At 38.3% G+C, this 23,203-nt stretch overlaps 1 protein-coding gene across 1 annotated transcript in view; it reads left to right on the top strand.

Moving 5' to 3' along the window:
* pemt (phosphatidylethanolamine N-methyltransferase) overlaps positions 1–23,203 on the top strand; it is a 74,610-nt gene that overhangs the window by 12,162 nt on the left and 39,245 nt on the right. Inside the window, exon 3 of the mRNA XM_084938309.1 lies at positions 14,881–14,996. Coding sequence (XP_084794435.1) covers positions 14,881–14,996 — 116 coding nt within the window. The remainder of the gene's footprint in view (positions 1–14,880; positions 14,997–23,203) is intronic.

Here is a 23,203-nt window from a genome sequence, read left to right as displayed (position 1 = left end):
TCGGTCCATCTCTAGTTGAAACCTTATACAATCTTTATTATTTCAAAAGAATCACAGGCAAAGCAGGCAAGTCACGGTTATGCAGTCATGGACAGGTTTGTGTGCCACACTCCTCTTTCTGCTCTCTGCTTACATCCTCTCTTTCTAAAACTAGCACCTAGGTGAAAGAAAAGGGTTGTTGACACGGATATTTTAAAGCATTATTTTTGTGCCATTTACATTTGCATCTATCATCACTGAAACCCTTGAATTAGTTTCCATGGCAACAGCCATGTACAGTATACCATGTGTTTGTGTAGATGACATTTCTGCTCATATTGTAAAACAAATGCTTCATTCGCATTTTGTTTTCACATAGAAATAATCTTTTTTAGGTGGCATTACATGCATGTTTTGGAGCTATGTATCTAATTCACTGGTAGGAAAGTGGTCAGCTTGTCTTTTCTTGGTTTATCCACCTTGGGCTCATATTCCAGTTAGAATTCACACTTGACTTCAGGCTCTAGGTAAAGAAGGTTTTTATGCAAAGCATGTTCTGATGACCTTAAAAATGTTTGTCTGCAAAACAGTTTGCTTATATTTTGTGGAAAAGGGCCTGACAAAGTCTACTTGAACCTGGACAGGGCTCATATAAATGATGATAATTTAACACATTGTCTTTGCTGTAAATGACTGATTGCCAGGAGATAGACTGTAAGATTCTGAAGTTTGAAAAAGAAAATATAGATAATGAGGTAACAGAATAAAAAAGCTCTTATTATTAAGTTACATTATACGGACAAAAGTTTTGGTCAACACCTCTCAATCTCTACAGTCAGGTATCGGTCCCATTGCCATGAGACTCCCCCAAAACTTAAGTACCTACCTTGACCCGCCTTCACAACTGTTTGTGACACCTACCGCAAACAGTTGGGAAAGAATGGGTCACTCTAAAAAGCTCAAAATAGTGCAGTACTGTAATAGGATGCCACCGTTGCAACAAGTGAGTGTGTGAAACCTCTTCCCTCCGAGATATTCCAGGATTAACTCTAAGTTTTATTGTTGCAAATGGAAGCATTTAAGAGCAATTCAGTGATGAAACAGCAGACCATGTAAACTTACAGTGTGGAGTCATCAAGTGCCAAGATAATGCAGTGTAATGTTCTACAGACTCAATGACTACAGAATTCAAAACAGACCACCACTGGACTCTGCAGCAGGAGAAATGTGTTCTGTAGTGTGATGAATCCTGCTTCTTTACCTGCCTGACTCCACTGTAACATTTGCTGGAGGACAGGCAATGCTATGGGATTGTTTCACTGGGGTGGCCCCGCAGAGCCAATGAAAAGAAAGCTTAGTCCTTCACCATTAGAGAATTCTGTGCTTCCGACATTGTGGGAGTAATGACCTGTACCAAATGCAGTGAGTGCTCACACTTAGCATTATTATTAGTTTATTGTTATTGTCACCACAAGTACCCGCTGTACTGGTTCTACCTACAGTATCTACCTACCTACCTACCAGTGTTTTAGCTTCTATTTGTGACTGATCTGCTCTATGTATACCACATATTTTTTAGTCCGCCATCTGTCCTTTTGTTCTCACTTTCCATTTCCTTTGTCACTTGAATGTTATCAAAAGAGGAGCAGATACACGTGCCCTATTGAGAGACCTTAAAAGAAAGTAAATCCTCTTTTAGTTCTAAGGTTTTATAAATCAGGACATAATAAAATAATATCTGGTCCTTAGCAGAATGAACAATAACACCAAAAGGTCATACCAATGTTCAGACAATTTGCAAAAAACCCAAGAACTACATACAATACAATTTTCTTTATATAGCACATTTAAAAACCAAAGGTATGCCAAAGTGTTTCACAGAACCAATTAAGAGCAATAACAGATACAAATACAAATATAGTGACAGATGGGAGACATAACTAACCAGTAATACACCAGGTACAGTAGGCACAAGCCAAAAGGCTGAAGGTTAAATCATTATAAACATTAATCAGAGCAAAAAGATCAATTCCAGTACACTTACAAATGCAGGCTCTAGGAAGCAGGGAAGGCTAGGCTAAATAAATAAGTTTTTAATCAAGATTTAAAAGATTGAATTGAATCAGACGTGCGAATAGCTTGAGGGAGACTATTCCAGAGGTAGGGTGCAATGAAGGCGACTGCGCGGTCACCTCTGGTCTTAAGCCGAGATCTAGGTCGCACCAGGAGCATTTGACCTGCTGATATAAGCGCTCTCCTAGGGGTATAAAAGCTAAGGAGATCAGTAAGATAGCTGAGCGCGGTATTATTTATGATTTTAAAAGTGAGCAATAATTTTTTAAAATCAATGTGATATTTAATGGGGAGCCAGTGCAGGTCGGAAAGAACTTGAGTAATAGACTCAAACCTACCACTCTCAGTTAAGAGACACGCAGCAGCATTTTGAACTAGCTGCAGTTTGTGAACAAGGGCAGAATGGAGACCAGTATAAAGGGAATTACAGTAATCTAATCTGGATGTAACAAAGGCATGGATACGTTTTTTAAGATCCATATGTGGTATATAGGGCTTGGCCTTAGAGATAAGACGTAATTGATAGAAACTACATTTAACTACATATCAGACTCTACAAGCTTCAGTCAATGTGTTAAATGCTGAAGTTTGTGACAGTACAATTAGGAAAAGACTGAGTAGGTATGGCATGTTGGAAGAGTTTCTGGGCGAACGTCTATTCTCTCAAAAAGAACATGGCATGTCAACACAAACGCCTCATGCCAACTGTGAAGCATGGTGGTGGAGGGGTGATAATTTGGGCTTCGAGTCAACCATTAACTCCTCTGTACACCAAAGAGTCAAATGTGAGGCCATCTGGTTGATGGCTAAAGCCTGGCTGACATAACTGAAACCTTCAGACATCCACCTGGTTGAATTTTATGTCATGACCTTAGGAGAGCTGTGTATAAACAAATGGGCTATAATTTCTATGCAACAATGTGAGAGACTGGTAAGTGATTAATAATTAATCACTTATCAGGCATTAATAATTATATCTCCATTAGTACCCTTTACATTATTGTTGCTAATTTTTCTACGATGAGTTTAAAATGAAAGGAACACGTCCAGTACAACTCACCATTTAGTTCAACGAAACAAGGACAAAGAAAAAGGAATACCACCCTGTTTGTAATGAATCACCTGACTGCACTGAGTGTTATCAGCGTGAATATCGATATTTTCTTTTTCAGAATCAGAATACTTTATTAATCCCTAAAGAAGTTATGTGGGTTACAGTTGCTCCAAGACAGTAACAGTAACAGACTAAACTAATTAAATAATACAATATGTTAGAGTTTACAAATGTAAGAAATAGCACTAATATATAAAAATCACTCAATTATAAATCTCAAGAATATTACAGGCTTCACGTGAGTGGGCATTTATCTGAGAGAGAAATTTAGATTACAAATGACATTTGAGCCTGACCAAGAATCTGAATCTGAAAGCTGGGTTTTGAAGTAATGATGTGGATGTAGTAGCAAAATCTTGGGACGAATACACAAAGTATAGTGCATACAGTTTTGTTTATTTCAAAGCCAGTCACTGAAAGTGATCCTAAGACAGAAGCCATTACATGGTGTTTCAGCCTCCAGTTTTGACTGCCCCACTCTGTGGCTGCCACTTATTTTTCTGTATTAAGCTACATCTTTGAGCCTTTCCCTCTTTAGTCCTCCTGCACCTGTCCTTTTCTTCTTCCTTTCTCAAGTCCTTGAATATTATCAGCAGAGAAACGGATACAGACATGTACGTGTGTTTTAGGAGTTCATACCCATACGTCAGTGGACTGAACTGTGACAAGAGTCTGCTAGGACATGAAGTCCAAAGTGGGACCAAGAGAGTTGCTGTTGTGCGGATTTTGAGAGGTTCTTGCTATTTTATTAACAGTCAAGTTGAGGAGGCCGAAACAAACCTCAGACAACGGGGAATTTCCCAGATAAACTCATGCTCACCAACAAAAGTAACAGCATTCATATCAGCTTGTTTAAAGATCACATTGGTAGGATTGACATTTTGTTTAGCTAATCTCAAACTCTTTGCTATCTTTAGTAACTATATACTATCACTAGTATAAAACCCTGAACTGATACCATATATCAGTTTTGTCCCGTCATTAGTTATGTCAAAGCCAGTGCACAACTGTTCCATTCTGAAAGGACACCATACTAGTTATAGTAGTAATAAATTCAAAATAGGTTTTAAATATGGGTACTAAGCATTAGTATGGTGTAATATGGTAAAAATATGTTACAAGTAATGCTTTTTTTTAAGGTAATTGAAATGGAATGGTAGTTTTTACAACAGTTCAAATGTAATTTATGACTCTTTATGGCAGGACTGTACACCCTATCACAATAAATGGGGAAATCTAAAACTTATTTGGCCTCCTATGGCACTATTTAGCAGATTATTGGATAAGAAATCAGTAAATATAATAAAGTTATAAAGTAAATAACTTTTGGTTTAGTTTTAGCAAATGGCACAAACATATCCAGTCCAGTTCTCCCCTCAAAAATAGAGGTTGGTCTTAGTGGAACAAATAATTATGCCACCTAGCACATGCATTATTAATCCCACCGTATGTGAGGATAAAACTGCTAGAGCAAACAGCATATTAATAGTCATGTGAGCTTCTCTCTACATATTAAGATGGTGTCGGTTATCAGGTCTGTGCTGCCCAGTGACCTACATTTGAGGAAACAAAGGGCTTATCAGCTAATGCTGTCAGAAGAGGTCGGGGGAAAACAAAAATGATGACAACTAGAGACTCTCTCGAGTTTAGGACCACACCCTTTTCAGCAATATTCTGTGAATTTGCTTAGACCAACTTGGATTTGGTACTCTCTGATATTATAGCAATGACTTAGTAGAGTGTTACTGCTAAAAGAGATGGCTGGATCCATGAGCGTAACCAGAGATTTGACAATCATCATCTTTGTCTTCTAGTCAGAAAGTTCACATGGACATTTTGACCTCAAGTGACCTGAAGTCAATAAAAGCAGATGCATTTGTTTCAGCGATGCAAGAGATATTCGTGTATTTATCGCTAGAGTGAAGAACTGAAGTTTCAGTTCATTGCTTTTACGATTTTATTCACTAGACTTTTTTTTTTACTTGCAATCAATTACACTGATTGCAAGGTTGACGTGACCTCAGATGTACCTACACAGCGTAGGCTAATGTCTGCATGTTTTGGTGAGTCACACCAGTGGGCACAATGGAAACAGTTTTGAGATTGTTGATGTTTTCTTCTGGTTGTCACATTAAAAGTCTGACATGCTGTTTGATTTGCTATAGTTAAAAGAAACTGATGCTGGCATTTCAAATAGGCCTAAAAAATCAGCCCCAAGCATCGTAGTTTTTGAACAAAGTCTTTAAGATATAGTCATGTTTTGTTTTCACAGAAATTTGACAACTTTCTTTTTCAAATAAGTACACACTTGCTGGCTCTATAGGAATTAAGAGGGTGGGGGGACAAACAAACAGAAAAAGCATGGCACAGTGTCTGAGTTTGCAAAGTTGCATTTAAACAAATTACACAAATTCTGGAATTTGATGTCCATTGGACAGCAAGTCCAAAGTGGAGATGTTTGGCCATAATGCATAGTGCCATGTTTGGCAAAAACCAATCATAGCCTATCAGCATAAACATCTCATACCAGCTGACAGGGCTTGGGCAACTTGTAGTTACTTAGTTGACCATGAATTTCTCTGTATACCAAATTATTTCAGAGTAAAATGTACGGTAATCTGTCCAACGGCTAAGGCTTGTCACAAATTGTGTTTGTTAAGTTAATGGTGCTAAATGTGGTTCAACAAGTCACTGAATCACGGGCATCCATAGACTTAGTTTTTTACACAGAAGGACTGGAGCGAAGTTTCCTGCTTAGAGTTAAATTTTTGTCATTATGGGATTTTTCTCCCACAGAAGACCAGGAGTATTTAATCAGTTCCATTTGTCTGTCTGTCTGTTTATTAGCAGTTTCCTCGAGCTTGAGGTGAAAATCATTTTAGTGAAAATCGGGTCAAAGTCACACCAAATGTGACAATCAGTTAAAACTTTATATTGTCCGCAAGGTCTTCAAACTTCACAAAAATATACTAGGCCTTTAAGACTACCTAGGTTGGCTAATCCAATCTTCATTGTTAGGGCCCAAGGTAAAAGTTGACCTTAACATAAATTTGAAGGAAACCATATCAGGTAATATATCATGTAAAAGGGCATGGGCTTAGCTGTATGCCACATTTGTTATTTTTTTAATTCATCGTCCTGTGATGTCACATTAAAGACATAACGTTTCCAAAATCACACACTGCACGAATATATCTTAAAATCTCAAGTTTTTATAGCTTATAGAAGCCAAAGATTTCAGCCAATCCTGCTCCAATCATATGGATAAACATAATAACATTTTAGTTATGTAATGCTTCGAGGTCAGGGTCACACAAATTAGGAAAAAAACTGGATCATCTCCGAACATTAAAGGAATATATTAGTGATTGGGAGACATGGGCACTTTCTTTCTTTGAACTCTTTAAAACATCAATGGAACAGAACATTGACACAAAATCATTAATATACTACACTAGATTTCTGTGTTAATAATGCTGATGTCAGCACAAATCATCTGTGAAAATAATGCATATGCCATTATTTGGGATTTTCATATTACCAATGCTGATATTACCTTAAAACATCATCAGGTTTTCGAATACCCCTGTTAAACTTCATCCTAACCAGTGTAGTTTTTTTTTTCTTTCTTTGGTGTATACCTTTCCATTTTTAATGGAAAATCCATTTTATTGCCTTGCGATTGGCATTGTGGTATTTAAGTTATAGCTGTAAAAGCATATAGGACGAACAGTTTAGTAATGGAATGGTTACTAAAAAGTCTACATAAAAATGTAGAAAAATGTGTGAATTATATCAGGCAACTATTCTCCAAATGTGTTTTTTTTTTTTTTGTTGTTGTTGGTCATTTAATAAGCAAAAACAAAAGTTATATAACAATACATTTTCAGGATACTATTGATGAAAGGACTGTCAGAAAAGTTCCTGTTCTGATTTCATAGGTCATTAATTGTAAAAAAAAAAAAAGTCTTTGTCGATCACATTGCGTTATTTGTGTGTCCTGAACTTAACAAACACCAACAAAAATGGATAAAGACGGAGTATTAAAGGTCACGGTGTGAAATGTTTTTGCACCTGGAGGGCAGTGTGATGTAACTGTGACCATAACAAACTGGGTACACCATCAGCTTTGAAGCAGCAAACAGTTTTTACGTCTTTTTGTTCTCTTATTTTAATCTTTATGACCTGGATCAAAGTAAGACAAGGAGAGCATTTAGGCCTTTAGTCTTCTCATCTGCGCGCATTCAAGTCTGTGTTTACAAAGCCTTTAAGCATATCTGCTGAATCCTTTTTTGGTGACATTATTGGGGTGATATAATAGTCGTCCTCTTGCGCCTGTGGCGTGATCTCATTAGACTTTAAACTAGTACAAAAAGTATCCTTCATTGTTACTGTTACTATTTTCTATCCTGTGAAATAAATAGAATAATTAGCCACGAAATTAATAGTCTCAACTACTAAAAGATTAGAGCAACATATAATTACTGTAGAGGTGTTTGAACCTACTTAGATAGACAGTGGGGAAAAAGTATTTGACCCCTGGTGAATTTATGATTTTTACCATTTACAAAGCGGTCTGTAATTTTTAATAGACGTTTTATTTGTTTGTTTGTTTGTTACCTAAATTAATGTAGATTCTTGTGACAGAAATAAGTCTTTGATTTACAGCTTGGTGGAATAAGCACATCTGTCAGACATTTCTTGTAGCTGGTCACCAAGTTTCCATACTTCTCAATGGGAATTTTTACAGATATCTGAAGTTTCAGCTCTCTCAGTAGATTTTCTGTTGACTTAAAGTCCAGAGACCAGCTAGGCCAACTGCATGAACTTAATCTGGATGGACAACCTACCTGTGATTCATTTTTAATATCCTAACTGAGTGAAGAAGGTTTTCTTTCAAGACTTTTCAATATCTTCCTCAGTGCATTCATACTTAACCAAAGTAGCATTGTATCTAACCACTAATCAGAGATTGGGTTTTTAAAGTGTATCTTTGATCAATTTGTTGCTAGCAGCCTGCAAAAAGGCATCATTTGTTTGCATTGTTTTTTTTGTTATTCATCTGCTGGGGGCAATAAACGATTACACACAATAACATTATAAGTGATTCAAACTATGTTCAGTCTTATCTCAATCTTACAGGACTCCAGAAATCTATCCGTATGTGTAAGTTTAGTTTGCTTCATGTATTCTGTCCTGGCAGACAATTAATCAAATATTCACCAGTTTGTGTGTATCCATGTGTTCTGTCCATGTTCTTGTTCTCTTTCTCCTCATTACTCCAGGACGGCACACATCCACGCATTAATGTACTTGGCTGAGTCTGTGTGCAGGTTGTTCTCCATTACATGTCTTTTAAAACGGTGTACAACACACACAAATGCAAAAAACTTTCAGCTTCTTATGAGGCTAAAGTTCAAGGTGACATTCTGTCATTATAACCTCCATGCATGCCGTAGATTCTGCTTGGAGTTCTGTTGTTAGTATGTTGCAGAGGGTGTCTTGAGGTAATAATCAGTTGGGGCTACTTTTAATTGTTTTCCCATTTCAGCTCCTTAGACATGGTTCCATCTATCTGTTGTCCTGACTTGAAGTCCAATCAAGTGCCTGTATCTCAGATTTAAGTGGGCTGATGGGGATGCAGGTGTAGCCTGTTACCTAAGCCTTGATTGAATTTGTGCTGAAGAGCTGCTAGTTCTCCCAATGTGTTGCCACTGCCTGTACTCTCCTCATCTGTGCCTGCTGTTGGTTTCACCGCTTGATTGATGATTTGATAGCAACATCAGTAGTCTGCATACAGAACACCTGAATATTTTTAGCATACGCCATCACCCAGTGGATGGTTGCAAATCAGGCTGAACGAGGCTTAGAGGCCCACTGCCTGATCAGAAGAGAGTGTACTAACATAAATAGCCTGCTAATATGGATGATGGAGGTATGTTTGTTGGGTTTGAGATTACTAATACTAGCTAAGCTAATCTTTTTTTTTTCATGATAGTTACAGTAGATACAGTAGATAGAATAATTTATAGTCATAACCTAAAATAACCAAATAATTTTAAATAAAGACCTAATATTTATTAAATGAAATTACTAAAACTTAAATAACACATATGAAGTATATAATCCATGTGTCTAGCAAAAGGATTTGCTCCACTGTCAATCCCTCTAAGCCACAAATGTAGAAATTTTAGCCCTTTATAGTGATAGATTTTTATGTACATGGACGTGAATCGTATCAATGAAAACTTGTGTTTAGGGAAACAAAAGACGTGGAAAATTGGTGTTCAAAAACAGTAGATTAAAAGTAGAGACTATTGCACAAACTGCCATGAGACTATGGTTTTTTGTGGGGTTTTTTTTGTTTTTTTTTTATACAAAGTCGTCATTTTATTTTTTTCCAGTGAAAGTCATGATTATTCTCTTTTGGCATGGACATGGACAGCGAGAGAAACCGTGGTCAATTAGTCACTGCTGTTACTTGTTTGAAGTCTGCTCCCTGGGGTGCATGTGTAGTTGGTGCATTGTAACATCCAAACAGCAGTGCATTCAGTGCAATTTCATCTATAGTGTTTTATCGTCCTTGTGCCAGTAGTTACTTTTTCCTTGTTAAAGTTTACTTTATATTTTTTAGGTCAATGTAGAGGGAAAGACACAGTAGAACCCAACCCAACCCCAAAAAACCCAACATGTCTTTATAATTTGGTTTAACCTCCTAAGACCCGAACTCTTCCACGGCATGCATTTTTAATTTCTCTTTGATATTTGGGCATATTGGGGCCCGATGAATGTAAAAACAAAGAATTACCAGATTTTTTTTTTCTTACCTTATTTTTGTTTTTAAGAAAAATAAGAGCCATATATGAGGATATTCGTTTAAAGTTTTGATAGAACAGCAGCAGTATAATGTCCTCGTAAGTGGATATCAGGCCCATGTAGAGCAAAATTGAGTATTTTGGTCTATATAACCCAAAATGTGATGTCCACATATGTGGACGGCAGGTCCTAGGAGGTTAAAGTTTTTTTTGTACTCAGCTGTAAAACGCAAATGGGATATTGTCGTTACCCTGCAGGCCAAGTTTGAATGTGATAAGTTGAGAACGACTTAGAAGTAGGACTTTCAAATTGATACCATAGATGCATCTACTTAAAATCTTGGACGAGATAGAATCTGAGTCACCTTGGCATCAAGGTCAAAGGTCGGAAGTCATGTTTTCTGAAAATCTTGTCAGTGCGATAACTCGAAGGAAATCACCTAGGATTTTGAAATTGATACCATAGGTGTAACTACTATGAGGCTGAGGGATACCACTGGACACTGCCAGTATTTTTTGCCTCATCCTTTTATTTATTCATTTTTCCGAAATCTTATTTCATTGTCGTGCATCTATCTATGTTTCTTGACTGTGTTGCGTTTTCTTGTTTTTCTGTTTGACAAACTCTTTCGAAACGGTTTGTAAAAAGTGCTGCCATGTGAAAGGTTTTACTTATCAAGAAATAGTAAAAACATCATCTGGTCATAATCAGATAAATATGACCTCAAATGGACAACACATGATACTGTGTCATTATTTATTCAACAGCATGAGCCAAATTGCAGAAGCAGAGCAGGATTTATTGGCTTGGAGAAGCACCTTTAGGACCAATGACTTTATCAGCCTCTGACATGGTTGCGGAAGAATTTGTGGTCACTCTTCTGTATAAAGTTGCTTCAGTTCATTGAGGTTCGCAGGCATTTGTTTATGCCACACCATCTGATTTGGGTTTTGCAACACATCGTTCTTTTTTGTGAGCTATTTAGACCTTTCTTTGATAATGTGCATGGATCATTGTTGCTTTACCTATTGGACAGATGGCTTCACATTGGACTGCACAGTGTTTTTGGTATACAAAGGAGTTCATGTTACTGTGGCTGCAAAATGAGTCCAAATTATTATACCTCCACCAACATGCTTGACAGTTGGTTTGATGTGTTTGTGCTGATATGCTGTATTGTGTATTATGTGTATTATGGGCAGTCATGACCACTTTGGTCTTATCTGTCCAAAAGACATTGTTTGTGAAGTTTTTTGTCCTCCTGACAAACAAGCCATACTTGTTCAGTCTTTTTCTAATTGTACTGTCATGAATTGAATCTTTCCTATTGAATAAGCTTTTGATCATTTTTAAAAAAAAGTGATGCCCTAGTATATAAAACCTCAATATTTAAAGAGGGTATCCATTCTTTTTCACATTAATGTATAAAGTATAATAACATGGATTAGCCTGAGTCATCTGGTATATTTAACAGAAAGTAATAAAACTCTTAATATCAATGGCTAAGAATTTCATTGGTCACAAAATGTCCTCCTCTCTTAGGTGAGTACACTCTCTACCTCTTTTGAACCCATCTCTGTACTTATGCATTTTATTTATATTCAGTTGGAGCTTAAACTGTAGTTTTATCAGGGACACTTGAATGGTTACATAATGTTTCCTCTCTAACTTTGACATCACCAGGTTGTCATGACTTTTTCCTATGATTTTCTGTCAACTCTGGAAAAACCTATAATAGAGATATAATGGACACATGTAGGGAGGCAGATATGCTTACATAACATTAGATGTACATGGAAACCTGCCTGAATGACTTGCTGAAAGACTAGATTTAGGAGAATGAGTGCTAGCACAGAAGCTAATTTATTATTAATTGACCAAATAGTTATTAGCAGTTTTATCAACAGGTGTAATTACTTCTCGTTTATATCTGTATATTCGACTTTTTTGGCATACACACATTGTTAAATACATTTTCAACATCCAAAGTTGGAGCAACATCATGTTAAGCTTTATTAGTTAGCTACATTTAGCTGGAATCTTTTAGGATCTGCCCATATAGCACAGCATTTTCTGTTTGTGTTTCCACTGATAGTTTAGCACAGTCTAGCAGGGGCTGTAGTCTGGTGTAGTGGTGTAGGTAGGGTTGCCAACAACTATCAAATAAGAGACCCTCTGGCATGCCAGAAGCACAATGCACAGAAAGCTGGGCATAGTGTAAATAAGTGCTGTATGTTCATGCAGCCCATGAGTGACCCTAGAAAATTTGCAAGGAGGTGTTTTCTACCAACTGGTCAGGAAATATTTTCTCTAGTGACCAATTCACGATGACATTTGAGCAAGTATATGACACTGGCAGTAAAGCAGAAGATGACCTCTTTTATAGGTTATTCATCCCAAAATTGAGGTGCTAGAATGAGTCAGTTTATTATGTGATGCAAGGAATTGTGAAGCTGATGGAGCGCTCTCACCAGCATATAAAAGAATGTTTTCTTATTTTTGTATTGAGCACACATCCTGTCTTTATTTTTATTTTTAGATCAGTGCCACTTACTTTGAGTCTCAAAAAGAACCATTGTGAATTGGTAAAAGAATATGTTGATGTGTTTGTAAAATGCATTGCGTCATCATTTCAACACAAACCTGCTATCTGCAGACCTAATTATTATTTATTCCCTCCACTGTCGCTATGATTGTTCAGTTTCATTCCAGCTCGCTGTGTGCTAATGTCCATGTGGAGCAGACTGCAATGCAAACTGTGGACGTAACCATACATCTTAGTCAAAGTACATCAACTGCTGGCCCTTAATTACACAGCAGTCGAACTGTGTTAGGAGGCAGAAGAAAAACGAAACAAAGGAAAAGGAAATGTCAGCATACGGCTTGCTGAAGGCTGGGATTTAAAAAACAAAACAGACGACATGAGCTGCAGAGAAAGGGGAAGGGGATTAATTCTTTGATTTAAGCTTTTCATCTATTCTAAAAATGCAAAGAGAGCTGCCAAGTTTTCTCAGCATGCTTAAGCATGCTTTCTCAGCTGCTTCTGATTGCTCTTGAGCAGATAGCGCTAACCCATTAACAATGCAATTTATACCTGGGGATTGCTGCACTCCATAAAGGACTCTTTACCACTTCTTAACATTTGTTTCACCTCACCTTTATATTTATATTCCTCCTCTTTTTTCCTACCTTGTCGCTGCTGAACATAGAAAAGCTGTTGCCATGGTAACATTTGTGCCTGTGGGATTCATTTTTGTTGTTTTTTGGGGGGGTTTTACAGTCATCTATGCATTTCCTTAGCCCACTGTCAGGTGGTAATTTTAAGTTTTTCAGTCATTCATAAACAGCACTTTGAGTTGCTAATGCCACTGAAAGGTTCACCGTATGGACAGATGTGTTAAATGCCTTTTGTGCTGCATAAATGGGTAGGATGTGACTATTTTCCATTCTCAATTTTTGGGAGAGAAGTGCGTTTTGGAAAATGCAACTGTGACCAGTTAGATAAGATTCTATGGCGTCACTCCCTGCTGGATATGCACGGTACTATATAAAGAGCTTAAAAGAAAATAAACACTTGTCAATAGCCAGCAAAAGAATACAGCTGTGTGGAAATGCACCAGCTGTTTCAGAGGTGAACAAATAAACTTGAACAAATAATCGCTTCAGGGCAGAACAACATGTGCAAAAAAACAGCACTCTTCTGTCTCTGTCACGGGCACAATAACATTTCAAAACTGTAGACAAAAGTCATGATATTTAGCTATTTAAGGCTCAAAACCAGATACCAAAAGCAAACAAGATCTCTCTGTCTCTATACGAGAAACTGCTGTGGTAGCCAAAGCATCCTGTTTTATTCTTTTTCTTTTGGCTTCTTTTGGCTGCTCTTTAGCGATTGACACAGCAGTGTATCTGCCTCTGTCTCGCCCATCCCTTGCATCCTCTTATGTCACACCAACCGTCTACATGTCCTCTTTCACAACATCAATGAACCCTTTCTGTGGCCTTCTTTTCCTCCTGCCTGACGGCTCCATCTCCAGCATCCTTTGTCTAGTATAGCCACTATTCTTCCTCTCAACATGTCCAGACCGTCTCAGCTTCACCTCTCTAACTTTGTCTCCAAACAGCTCAACCTGAACTGTCCGTCTGATATTCTTATCCTGTCCATCCTTGTCACTTCCAGTGAAAATCTTATTAATTTTTGAAAACTTCATTAAAATGCAGATAAAGGCAGCACTTTTGAGACTTCACAAAAGTATATGCAAATTGACCAGGAGACCATTTTCAGTATTTTGTCAAGAGCATTCTGATTTTTCATGGGCAGTAAAGCCAATGTTTTCATGTGTACGTCTTGTTGTTGCATACATAATACTGTAAAAAAACAAACAAAAAAAACCTGTTGTGATAATGACCTAGATGTTTCAGGCATATAATGAACAGGATTTTGCATGGAGCTTATTTTCTTGGTTGAATGTTGCTTGTAGATGGACTATAAAGTATGCTTGCTTGGTAAAACTGGTGTAACCCATTCCCTCACTGACCTGGGACTGCAAAAAACTGGCTTCAGTGGCTTCAGGACCTCCTGTTCGATCTACTCATGAATAAAGATGAATCCTTCAGGTGCCTTTTAGTGTCTTTTACTGAGGAATAGCTTCTCTCTGGCCACTCTACCATACAGGCCTGATTGGTGGAGTGCTGCAGAAATGATTTTCTTTCTGTAAGGTTCTCCTCGCTCCACATAGCAATGCTGGAGCTCTGCCAAACTTGAGTTTAAAAAGTTGAGCTTTGAGGGTTTTTTAGACTGACATAGTGTGACAAACAATTATTAACTTTCAGTTTTTTAATGCAGTTTAATTGGATATTTATGGTAAACACCGTTGTCATTGTCTTCCTGTTGTCAGGTGGCGAGATGGGAGCATCGTACACGAAGACTCTCTGGGCTCTTTGGTAGCCCCTACCTGGCCTGTTGCTGCTTGGGCTTCGTCATTATACTGCTAAACATTTACCGCAGCCACAGGTGAGGAACACACTTTTAACCATAACAAAATATGGTTTGTTATCCCCGTCATCCAGTCCAACAATTTTAAATTTGCACGTCACCTTTGATTGAAAGAAAGCCTTGGTTCTCATAACATTGGATGACAGGCCTTCACCAGTCCAGTGGTCACTGGACATCATTGGACATATAAGCCTGCATGAATTTGTCCCCTTTTACACTCTTTGTTTCTGTTTCTTCTTCTGTTTCGTCCCACCTCTGTGCCTTCTTTTTCTGCTTTCTCCACAGCTCCTTTTTCCTTCCTCCTTGCTCTTTATCTGTGCCCACGGTTCTGTATGTGGCAGTATCACCCCACGCTTGCCATATACCACTTCCTATATGGTGTCCATACACCCACACCTCCCCCTGTGGGTCAAAATGATGACAAAGGATTCTCAACAAAACCACACACAGACTGTATGTCAATGCAACAACAAGCCTTTTTTCCCTCTCTCAAAGGATCTGTGTGATGTCTGTTGCTGGGCAACAAACATTTTGGGAACAGGCTGGTCCAAAGCGATAAATTGTCTTGCCAGTTTTCTCTTGTGCTTATGAAGAGAATTTTTTATCAACTCACGGTGCATTCTGAGTAGCTAAATATAGCTGTGGGACAAAGCAATTTATTCACTCACTCATTCATTCACAAGAAGAGAAAATGTGAATTAGGTGATTAAATGCTGTAATAAACTTGGATGTAGTCATATAAGGCTGCAAACAAGGATACTGAATAGGAAGCTGTGGTTCCATGTCTTGTCAGAGGAAAAAAGGCAAGACTTCTGGATGTCCTTTGGAGAGACGAGTTAAAGTGAAAATGTTTGGGAAAATCCATGTTTGATGAAAACCAAACAAAGCAAACCCAAACATTATGGCTAATGGGTAAATTTTCTCATTTCAGTGCAGCTAGCCAACAGTGTTTTAGTTTTAGTGTCCTTGTTTTTCACTGAGTCAGCAGGTCTGTCACTGCTTACCTAACATAACTTAAGTCTATTAGCAGCAACCGACCAGCCAGCCCAGTGACTCTAACTTTAAAGACTTATATCTTAGATCCTGCTTCACAGACAGAGTGAAAGCTGTGACAGTTTCAGCATAGGGCTCCATGGTGTAAATTGGCCTTAATACATGTACTGTTTCATGTCCACTTTAAGAGGGTTGTGCATAAATAAACACTTGCAAACTGCAATTAACTGAAGCAACACATAATGAAGAAATATAGAATCCTATGAATACTTTTCTCTTCACAACTATATACACTGATAGTACCGTAAGTTTGCGTGCCATGAAGTTAAATGTTAGCATGTTCACTTCTTAATAGTACAATTAGAAAGGACCCTTCGGTTTAGCCCACACATTATGTAAATTTAGCTAATTATATTTAAAACCAAATGTATCCCTGACAAAGCAATTATTAGAGCGCATTTATTTAGAAATCTTTATTGTGAGGTTCGTGTAAATTCGTGCAGCAAACCTAGATACAACAAAGCCTGTCAGCTTTTTCAGTCAAACACCTTGAACTTCACTGCATCATGTACATGTAGCTGTGTAAAGGTGCAGGTTTCATATCCCTCCATGTGTCACTGCTGCTGCTTGCTTCAACTCCTACACGCCCCAACATCCACCTGTTATCTGAATGGATAATTACTCATCAACTATTTTCTTTGTCAGGAATAAACTTGACATTGTAAGGGAAACAAGATATCCAAATCTACCTGGTCCTGTGTACAAAATGCATCATTCATGTATCATGAATTAAAGGTGATTGGCCAGATTCTTTGGAAAGCTAAGTTCAGTTTCACTAGTCACACCTGTGCCTGATTACTGCTAAACATGAATCAAGAAATCGCTTGCATAGAAACTGTCTGACAAAGTGAATTGGGCTAATAGATCTAAAAAAGTAACACATCACACTGTGATATAAAGACATAGCCGAGAAACAAAGTCTTTTACATCTATCAGTGCAGAGTTACAAAGCTATCGCTAAGGTTTTCTGACTCCAGTGAATCACCGTGAGTGCCATTATCGACAAACAGAGAAACCTTCAAACACCTTCCCAGAAATGGCCGACCTACCAACATTACACAAATAGCGCATCAATCACTCATCCAGGAGTTCTCAGAATAACCCCGAAAAACATCTAAAGAACTCCAGACCTCACTTGCCTCCATTAAGGTCAGAGTTCATGATTCACCACTAAGACGGAGGCTGGGCAAAAGTGGGATCCGTGGGAGAGTCCAAGGAGAAAACCACTGGTGATCAAAAAGAGTACACATTTGCCAAAAAAAAAAGCCCCCAAACATCTTGATGATCCCCAAAGCCTTTAGGAAAATATTCTGTGGACTGATGAGAGCAAAGTTGAACTTTTTGGAACGTTTGAGTTCCGTTACATTTATCATAAATATGAACACATCATTTCATTTTAAAAAAAGCATCATACCAACAATTGTGGCACCAGCATAGTACTGGTAGTGTGATGATCTGGAACTGCTTTGCTGCTTTGGAACGACCTGCCATAATTGATGAAACTATGAATTCTGCTCTCCACCAGAAAATCCTGGTTAAAGTCTGTCCAGTAGTTTCTGCACAGAAGCTCAAGCACAGTGTGAACTTAAATGCAATTAAGATTCTTTAGAATTACCTTAAACAGGCCGTTCATGATTGCAAAAATCTCCAATGTAGCTGAAGTGCCAGTTATCTCAAGCACTTGCAATTTTTCCGCCAAGGGTGGCACAACCAGTTATTAGGTTGAAGGGCAATCGGTTTTTCATATAGAACATTGGTAGGTTTGGACAACCTTTTCCATTCCCTTAATAAATGATTTAAAAACTGCATTTTGTATTTACTCAGGTTATCTCTGTGTAATATCAAATTTCTTTGATGATCCGAAACAGTTAAGTTTGACAAATATTCAAAAAAATTGATTTTTGTGCGCGTTTAGAGGGCAGCACAGAGAGGGCTCTGCTGTAAACATTTGAAAATAAATAAAGGTGAAGTGGTAGCTTTATATATGCATCCTGAACCAGAACTATTTATCAAAACAAATTTGTTCAATTCGAAAATGAATTTGATGAAGTCACTGGTTGGACTTAAGTGAGTCAGTTGTTGGGCTTGCAGGCAGCACTTCTGATGAGCGCTGCACATGTGAAAGTCAATAAAATATATTTGAGCAGGAATGCTTTTAGTGTCTGTCCTGTATGGTAATGACTAAGAGAAACACTGAATCTTTGGAAAGTGGAAAATGTTTTTTTTATTTAGTATTTTTTGCTGACAAATTATTTATCCTCTTTTTGTACTTGCTTGCAAATTCTGAAGCATGATTTTCTTGATTATTGAAATAAACCTTCCTTGAAGGTCACATTTCTAATAATTGGGTATATACAGTCTATTGCATAATGTTTTCTGCAGTTTCAACAAAAACCTTTTAGAGTCTTATGCTAGGTTGGATTTGGGAATTACAAATCTCTAGACAACATGCAGCAGATCTGGGGGATATAACAGTTAGGGAGTGGACTTGCATAGCCCCATACAAATTATTGCACTTTTTATTGAAACTGCATGGTTGCAGCTACCAGCATAAGTCTTTAACTTTTAATCAGTGTAACCTGATTATAAAAATAAGGCAAACAAGTTTAGCTGCTCTACTTATTACAAATAGCTGTGCCAACCAGCTGGACCACTTTCAATTGCATGGCGATTGCACAGGTAGCCTTCTTGGAGGCAACCTGTCTCCAAACAGTCGTAATCTCCCTCACATTAACGGTCTCCGTTAGACACTCTCATTCTCAGACAGATTGGCAAAGGTTTGCATTTAATTACTGTCTAATCTATAAACCCAGACGGATTGTGAACACATTGCAATCAGTCCAAGTCAGTCTGTAGGTCTGTGATGTGTCTCTCTGCAATATGGGACTTGAGTCAACCTTTGCTTTTATATTGGAGTATAACCAAAGTACAACCAGGTGGCAAAGGTTGCCAAGCACCAATGTCATTTTGTGTCTATGTCACTTGATGTAGATGAATTTCTGATTTAAAATCTTTAAGCTTCTGGCCGGACTCTGAGTGTAGGTAGTTAATATGTGCTTCTGTTAAATTATGAAAGTCTATGCATGTAGACAGTAACAGACTTGAGATCTTTGTGGATTTATCACAGTTAATCGCTGTATTATCATAAACAGATTGCATGTAATTGCCAACTTGGCGGAATTTCTTAACAAACTGATGATCCACTAAAGGTGGTTTGACTTTGAGTGATCACTGACCTTGTTCCCATCTTCAAACCAACCACTTCAGTCGCAACAACAGTGGAGTCGAAGTTAACTGCACAGTTTCATTAATTTTGGCCATAGCAAAGTCTCTAACCATTACTTTCGTAGTGTGAATGTAGTATTAAGGTCCTCAGTTAAATAAAGGTGTTGTTCGTTACATCTGGTTTTTTTGCTGTTCTGTTTTTTCTTTTTCTTTTTCTAGTCAGGACTCTTTAATATTATTAAACACAAAAATAAAGATCTATTCTGGTATTTATATAATGGCAGTTAAACCAGTAAAATCATTTTAAAAATCATTAAAAACCATCTGTTTTGTAGAAGAGTTTATTATTTGACCGATGATGAAACCACAACAGTGTCACGCCGGTGCTCCAAAATGAACTTTGTGAGGGAAATCAGTGGGACTTTAATTTAACAAAATTGCTGCAGAAATGTGTAAAATAGCAAAACACCACAAGTAAAATAGATGAGGTTGAATGACGTATTCACCCAGTGAAAAACTTGATTTAGGCACAGCTCTAATTACCATAGCAACAAAGTAACAAAGACAGAGTAAAGCTGTTAGTGAGCAGACATGGACATTAATGAATGTTGGGTTTGGGTTTTTTGTTTATTAATCAAAGTGACTCATTACCCACGTATTTGGCACGTGGGCATTGTTCTGGTCAATTCAAGCCCACTAAGTCAGATAATATACTATTCATTGTTTATGACAAAATAATCTTTCCTTGGATGAGAGCACGATGGCATGACCTGTAGAAAAGGTCTAGCTGCCTGGTAGCTGAAACGGGACATTTTAATCTTTGTGGTATGTGTTCTAACCATGCATCCATTTGTTCACCTTGAATGTACCGTTTCTATTTTTAGAGTTGAAGACATCAGTGCCCTGCTTGCTTTTTCTACTAATGCTACAGCCTCATTTCTCAACTAAAAGCTTACATTTGCTAGTTCTGCTGCTGTTCATATAAAACCTTTATCTTACCAAAAAAACATTTGTATTCATATTGTCTCTCAGCATGCCATGAAGAGCGATGAAGTCAAAGTACTATACAAGACACATCTCCTGGATGCACTGGTACGCATCTTCAGTGATGTATCCTGGGGTCATCAGGTGTTTCGGGTCTCACAACATCATACACCCTCACCCAGGCTCACAGCCTCGATGGCCCTCTTCTTGGCTGCCCCAGCCACACCCAGCCGGCCTAGGACTCTGCAGAGTGATCGTCCTGCAAAGCCCCTACAACCCACTTCTATGGGCTCATAGAAAGTCTTCCAGCCCCTTCCCCTGCACTCCTGCACTAGTTCCTGGTACTTTGCACGTTTCCTTTCATTGGCCTCCTCGATCCGCTCCTCCCAGGGCATTGTGAGTTCCAGCATGATCAGCTGTTTTGAGGCCTCAGAAATAATGATCATATTCAATATAGTACATTTTTTTTAGTTTTCAGCAGAACCACTGTGCTTATTGGTTGTTTATGACAGCGGTCCCCAGGCCACAGACCGGTACTTGTCCGTGAGTTGTTTGGCAGCGGGCCGCAAGAGTTGAGGCTTGGGTGTGAAAGTTATGGTTTTCTTGGTTTTACTTGGTTTTTATTGTTGTTTTTTATCATTTTAGCGTTAACTTGGTTTCCCTGTGTGTTTTCCTGTGTGTTATGAATAAATCTTCTTTTCTTGGTACTGGTACTGGTTTTATTTTGTTGTATTTATCCGTGAGGCCAGTCTGTGACAATATTGTCGGACATAAACCGGTCTGTAGGGCAAAAAAGGCTGGGGACCGCTGGTTTATGAGACTACCATGGAATAGCTGTGATCTGATCTGCTGCTCGGCCAGTTCAGCAGATTTGTCTTCTGCAGGAAAGCGCAAATAGAAACATGCAATTCTGCTCTGCTCACCACAGCAGATACAATGGTCCTCTGGGGAAAAAACAACAAAAAACCCACCTAAAACATTATTACTGTTTTCAGTCCCAGCTAACAGACACACTGACCAATTGACCTTAAAGCCTCTTTGTTGTGCTGCTAAATTGTCCGCCTAAATGACTTGCTTACAGTGCTAATGACCTGATTGGCAGCTACGCCTTTTTATAGCTCTGTCAGACCAAAATATAACGGTTTGACAGGCATACAGGATATCAAGGGAGTTTATTTCTATCTGCCAAGCATACAGCACTGATGCTCTCCACTTATTAGGCTTAATGATAAACCTTTAGGGAAAGCTCTCTGAGCTTTAATAAGTCAATTTTGTAATTAACTGTCTATGTTTATCTTTCCTGCTATTAACACAGAGTCGAGAGCAAATGACAGATTTAGAAGTACTAAATATAAAAGGGTTACACATTCAGTCGTACAAATTGCTCTGAATTTGTAACAAGAATATATCAAAAATCCATGTATATAAATATGGTTAATGTTTGGAAAAGGTTGGCAGCAGGTATTGAATTGGTTGTCTGTACAGCTCTGTTTGCTGATGAATGAGAGACAGCCTGTACTGAACATGCCTGAGAAGACAAACTTTGGAGTGGCCAAACATGAGCTACCTTGAACTGTGAGTCAGGGTTCCTAGGAGCAGCCCTGAGTCATGTTACTAAAGCTTTCAAAATTTTGTCCTTTACTAAATGACGTACTTTTAGTAAGTGTACATGTACCTTCGGTTTTACTTCTGCAAGTAAAAGTGGCTACAGAGGCTTGTGTTAAAAGCACTGTTGCTCCCTGTGCCTCGAGTTGAATGGATAGTTTTGTAAGGGAGAAAATCCACAGACACTTACCCATTTAAGAGGTTTTTTTTCTTGGGTGGGGGTAAAGAATCTTTTTGTTTTTAATTTAGGCATTGTAATATGATCATTTTTGGGTGATGCAATATTAAAAACCAGGCATTAACAGTCTACATTGATCATCATTACACAATGCAAGTTACCCAAGTTGTTACTTAAAGTTGTCTGCAAAGAACTCTTTTAAATGTTGGACAATTATTTGCCCAACATCATCCTGAACTCTGAATCAAGATGCATAAGTATCTCCGCAGAGCGTCACAGAGTTGCTGTCCACATTTTCGACTGTTTCAGTGTAAACACAGAGCAGCTGAGACTAGCAGGAGTAGTAAAAAGATGGAGGGGAAGTAGCTCCTCTTTTCTGTTGCATTTACAGTTGAGAGTAATTCAAGTTGCTGCAACAGCTGCCTGTGTGATCATGGCAACAACAGAAATCAAAGCGAGAGAAATGCTACACAAGCAGATTTTATCTGTGATATATGCAGTGGACACACAGCAGAGAACAGATAGATGAAGGGGGCTAGAGCAAGGCTGGGCAATCTCAGTCCACGAGGGCCGGTGTCCCTGCAAGTTTTAGATGTGTCCTCGAACCATCACAGCTGATTTAAATGGCTAAATTAGCTCCCCAACATGTCCTGAAGTTCTCCAGAGGCCTGGTAATGAACTAATCATGTGATTCAGGTGTGTTGACCCAAGGCGAGATCTAAAACCTGCAGGGACACCGGCCCTCGTGGACTGAGATTGCCCCCCTCCTGGGCTAGAGGATCATCAGCTTCAAACTTAGTAGACAGTTGTCAGTGTTTACAATTTTGGTAGAACAAGGTAATATATGTTGCTTTAACAGAATGTGAGTGTTAAAGTAAAAACACATAAAAGGAACAGCCTTGATGGAAAATGTTTGTAGAGACATTTGCCACAGAAAACATCAGCTTCAATAATCCTGCTTTTTCTGTAAAAACATTGGAGCTCTGTTAAGTATCCCCTAAAGGGAAGATGCACAATTAAAGCAATGTGCACAGAGCAAACAGGATCCTGCAGAGCATTTCAGGCTTGTTGACACATTCCTTAAAGAGTCAGAGTAGACCTCCAGGCTCGAAAGAAGAACTCATTTAAGCCCATAACCGATGGACCAGAGGTGTCTGTCAGTCAAGACCGCTAATCTGCA

This window comes from Perissodus microlepis, chromosome 8 (genome assembly GCF_051167445.1).
Source record: "Perissodus microlepis isolate ML-2025 ecotype Zambia chromosome 8, ASM5116744v1, whole genome shotgun sequence".
Taxonomy (NCBI): Eukaryota; Metazoa; Chordata; class Actinopteri; order Cichliformes; family Cichlidae; genus Perissodus; species Perissodus microlepis.
The sequence above is the reverse complement of the archived record's forward strand: the minus strand, read 5'-3'. Positions and strand labels throughout refer to the sequence as shown.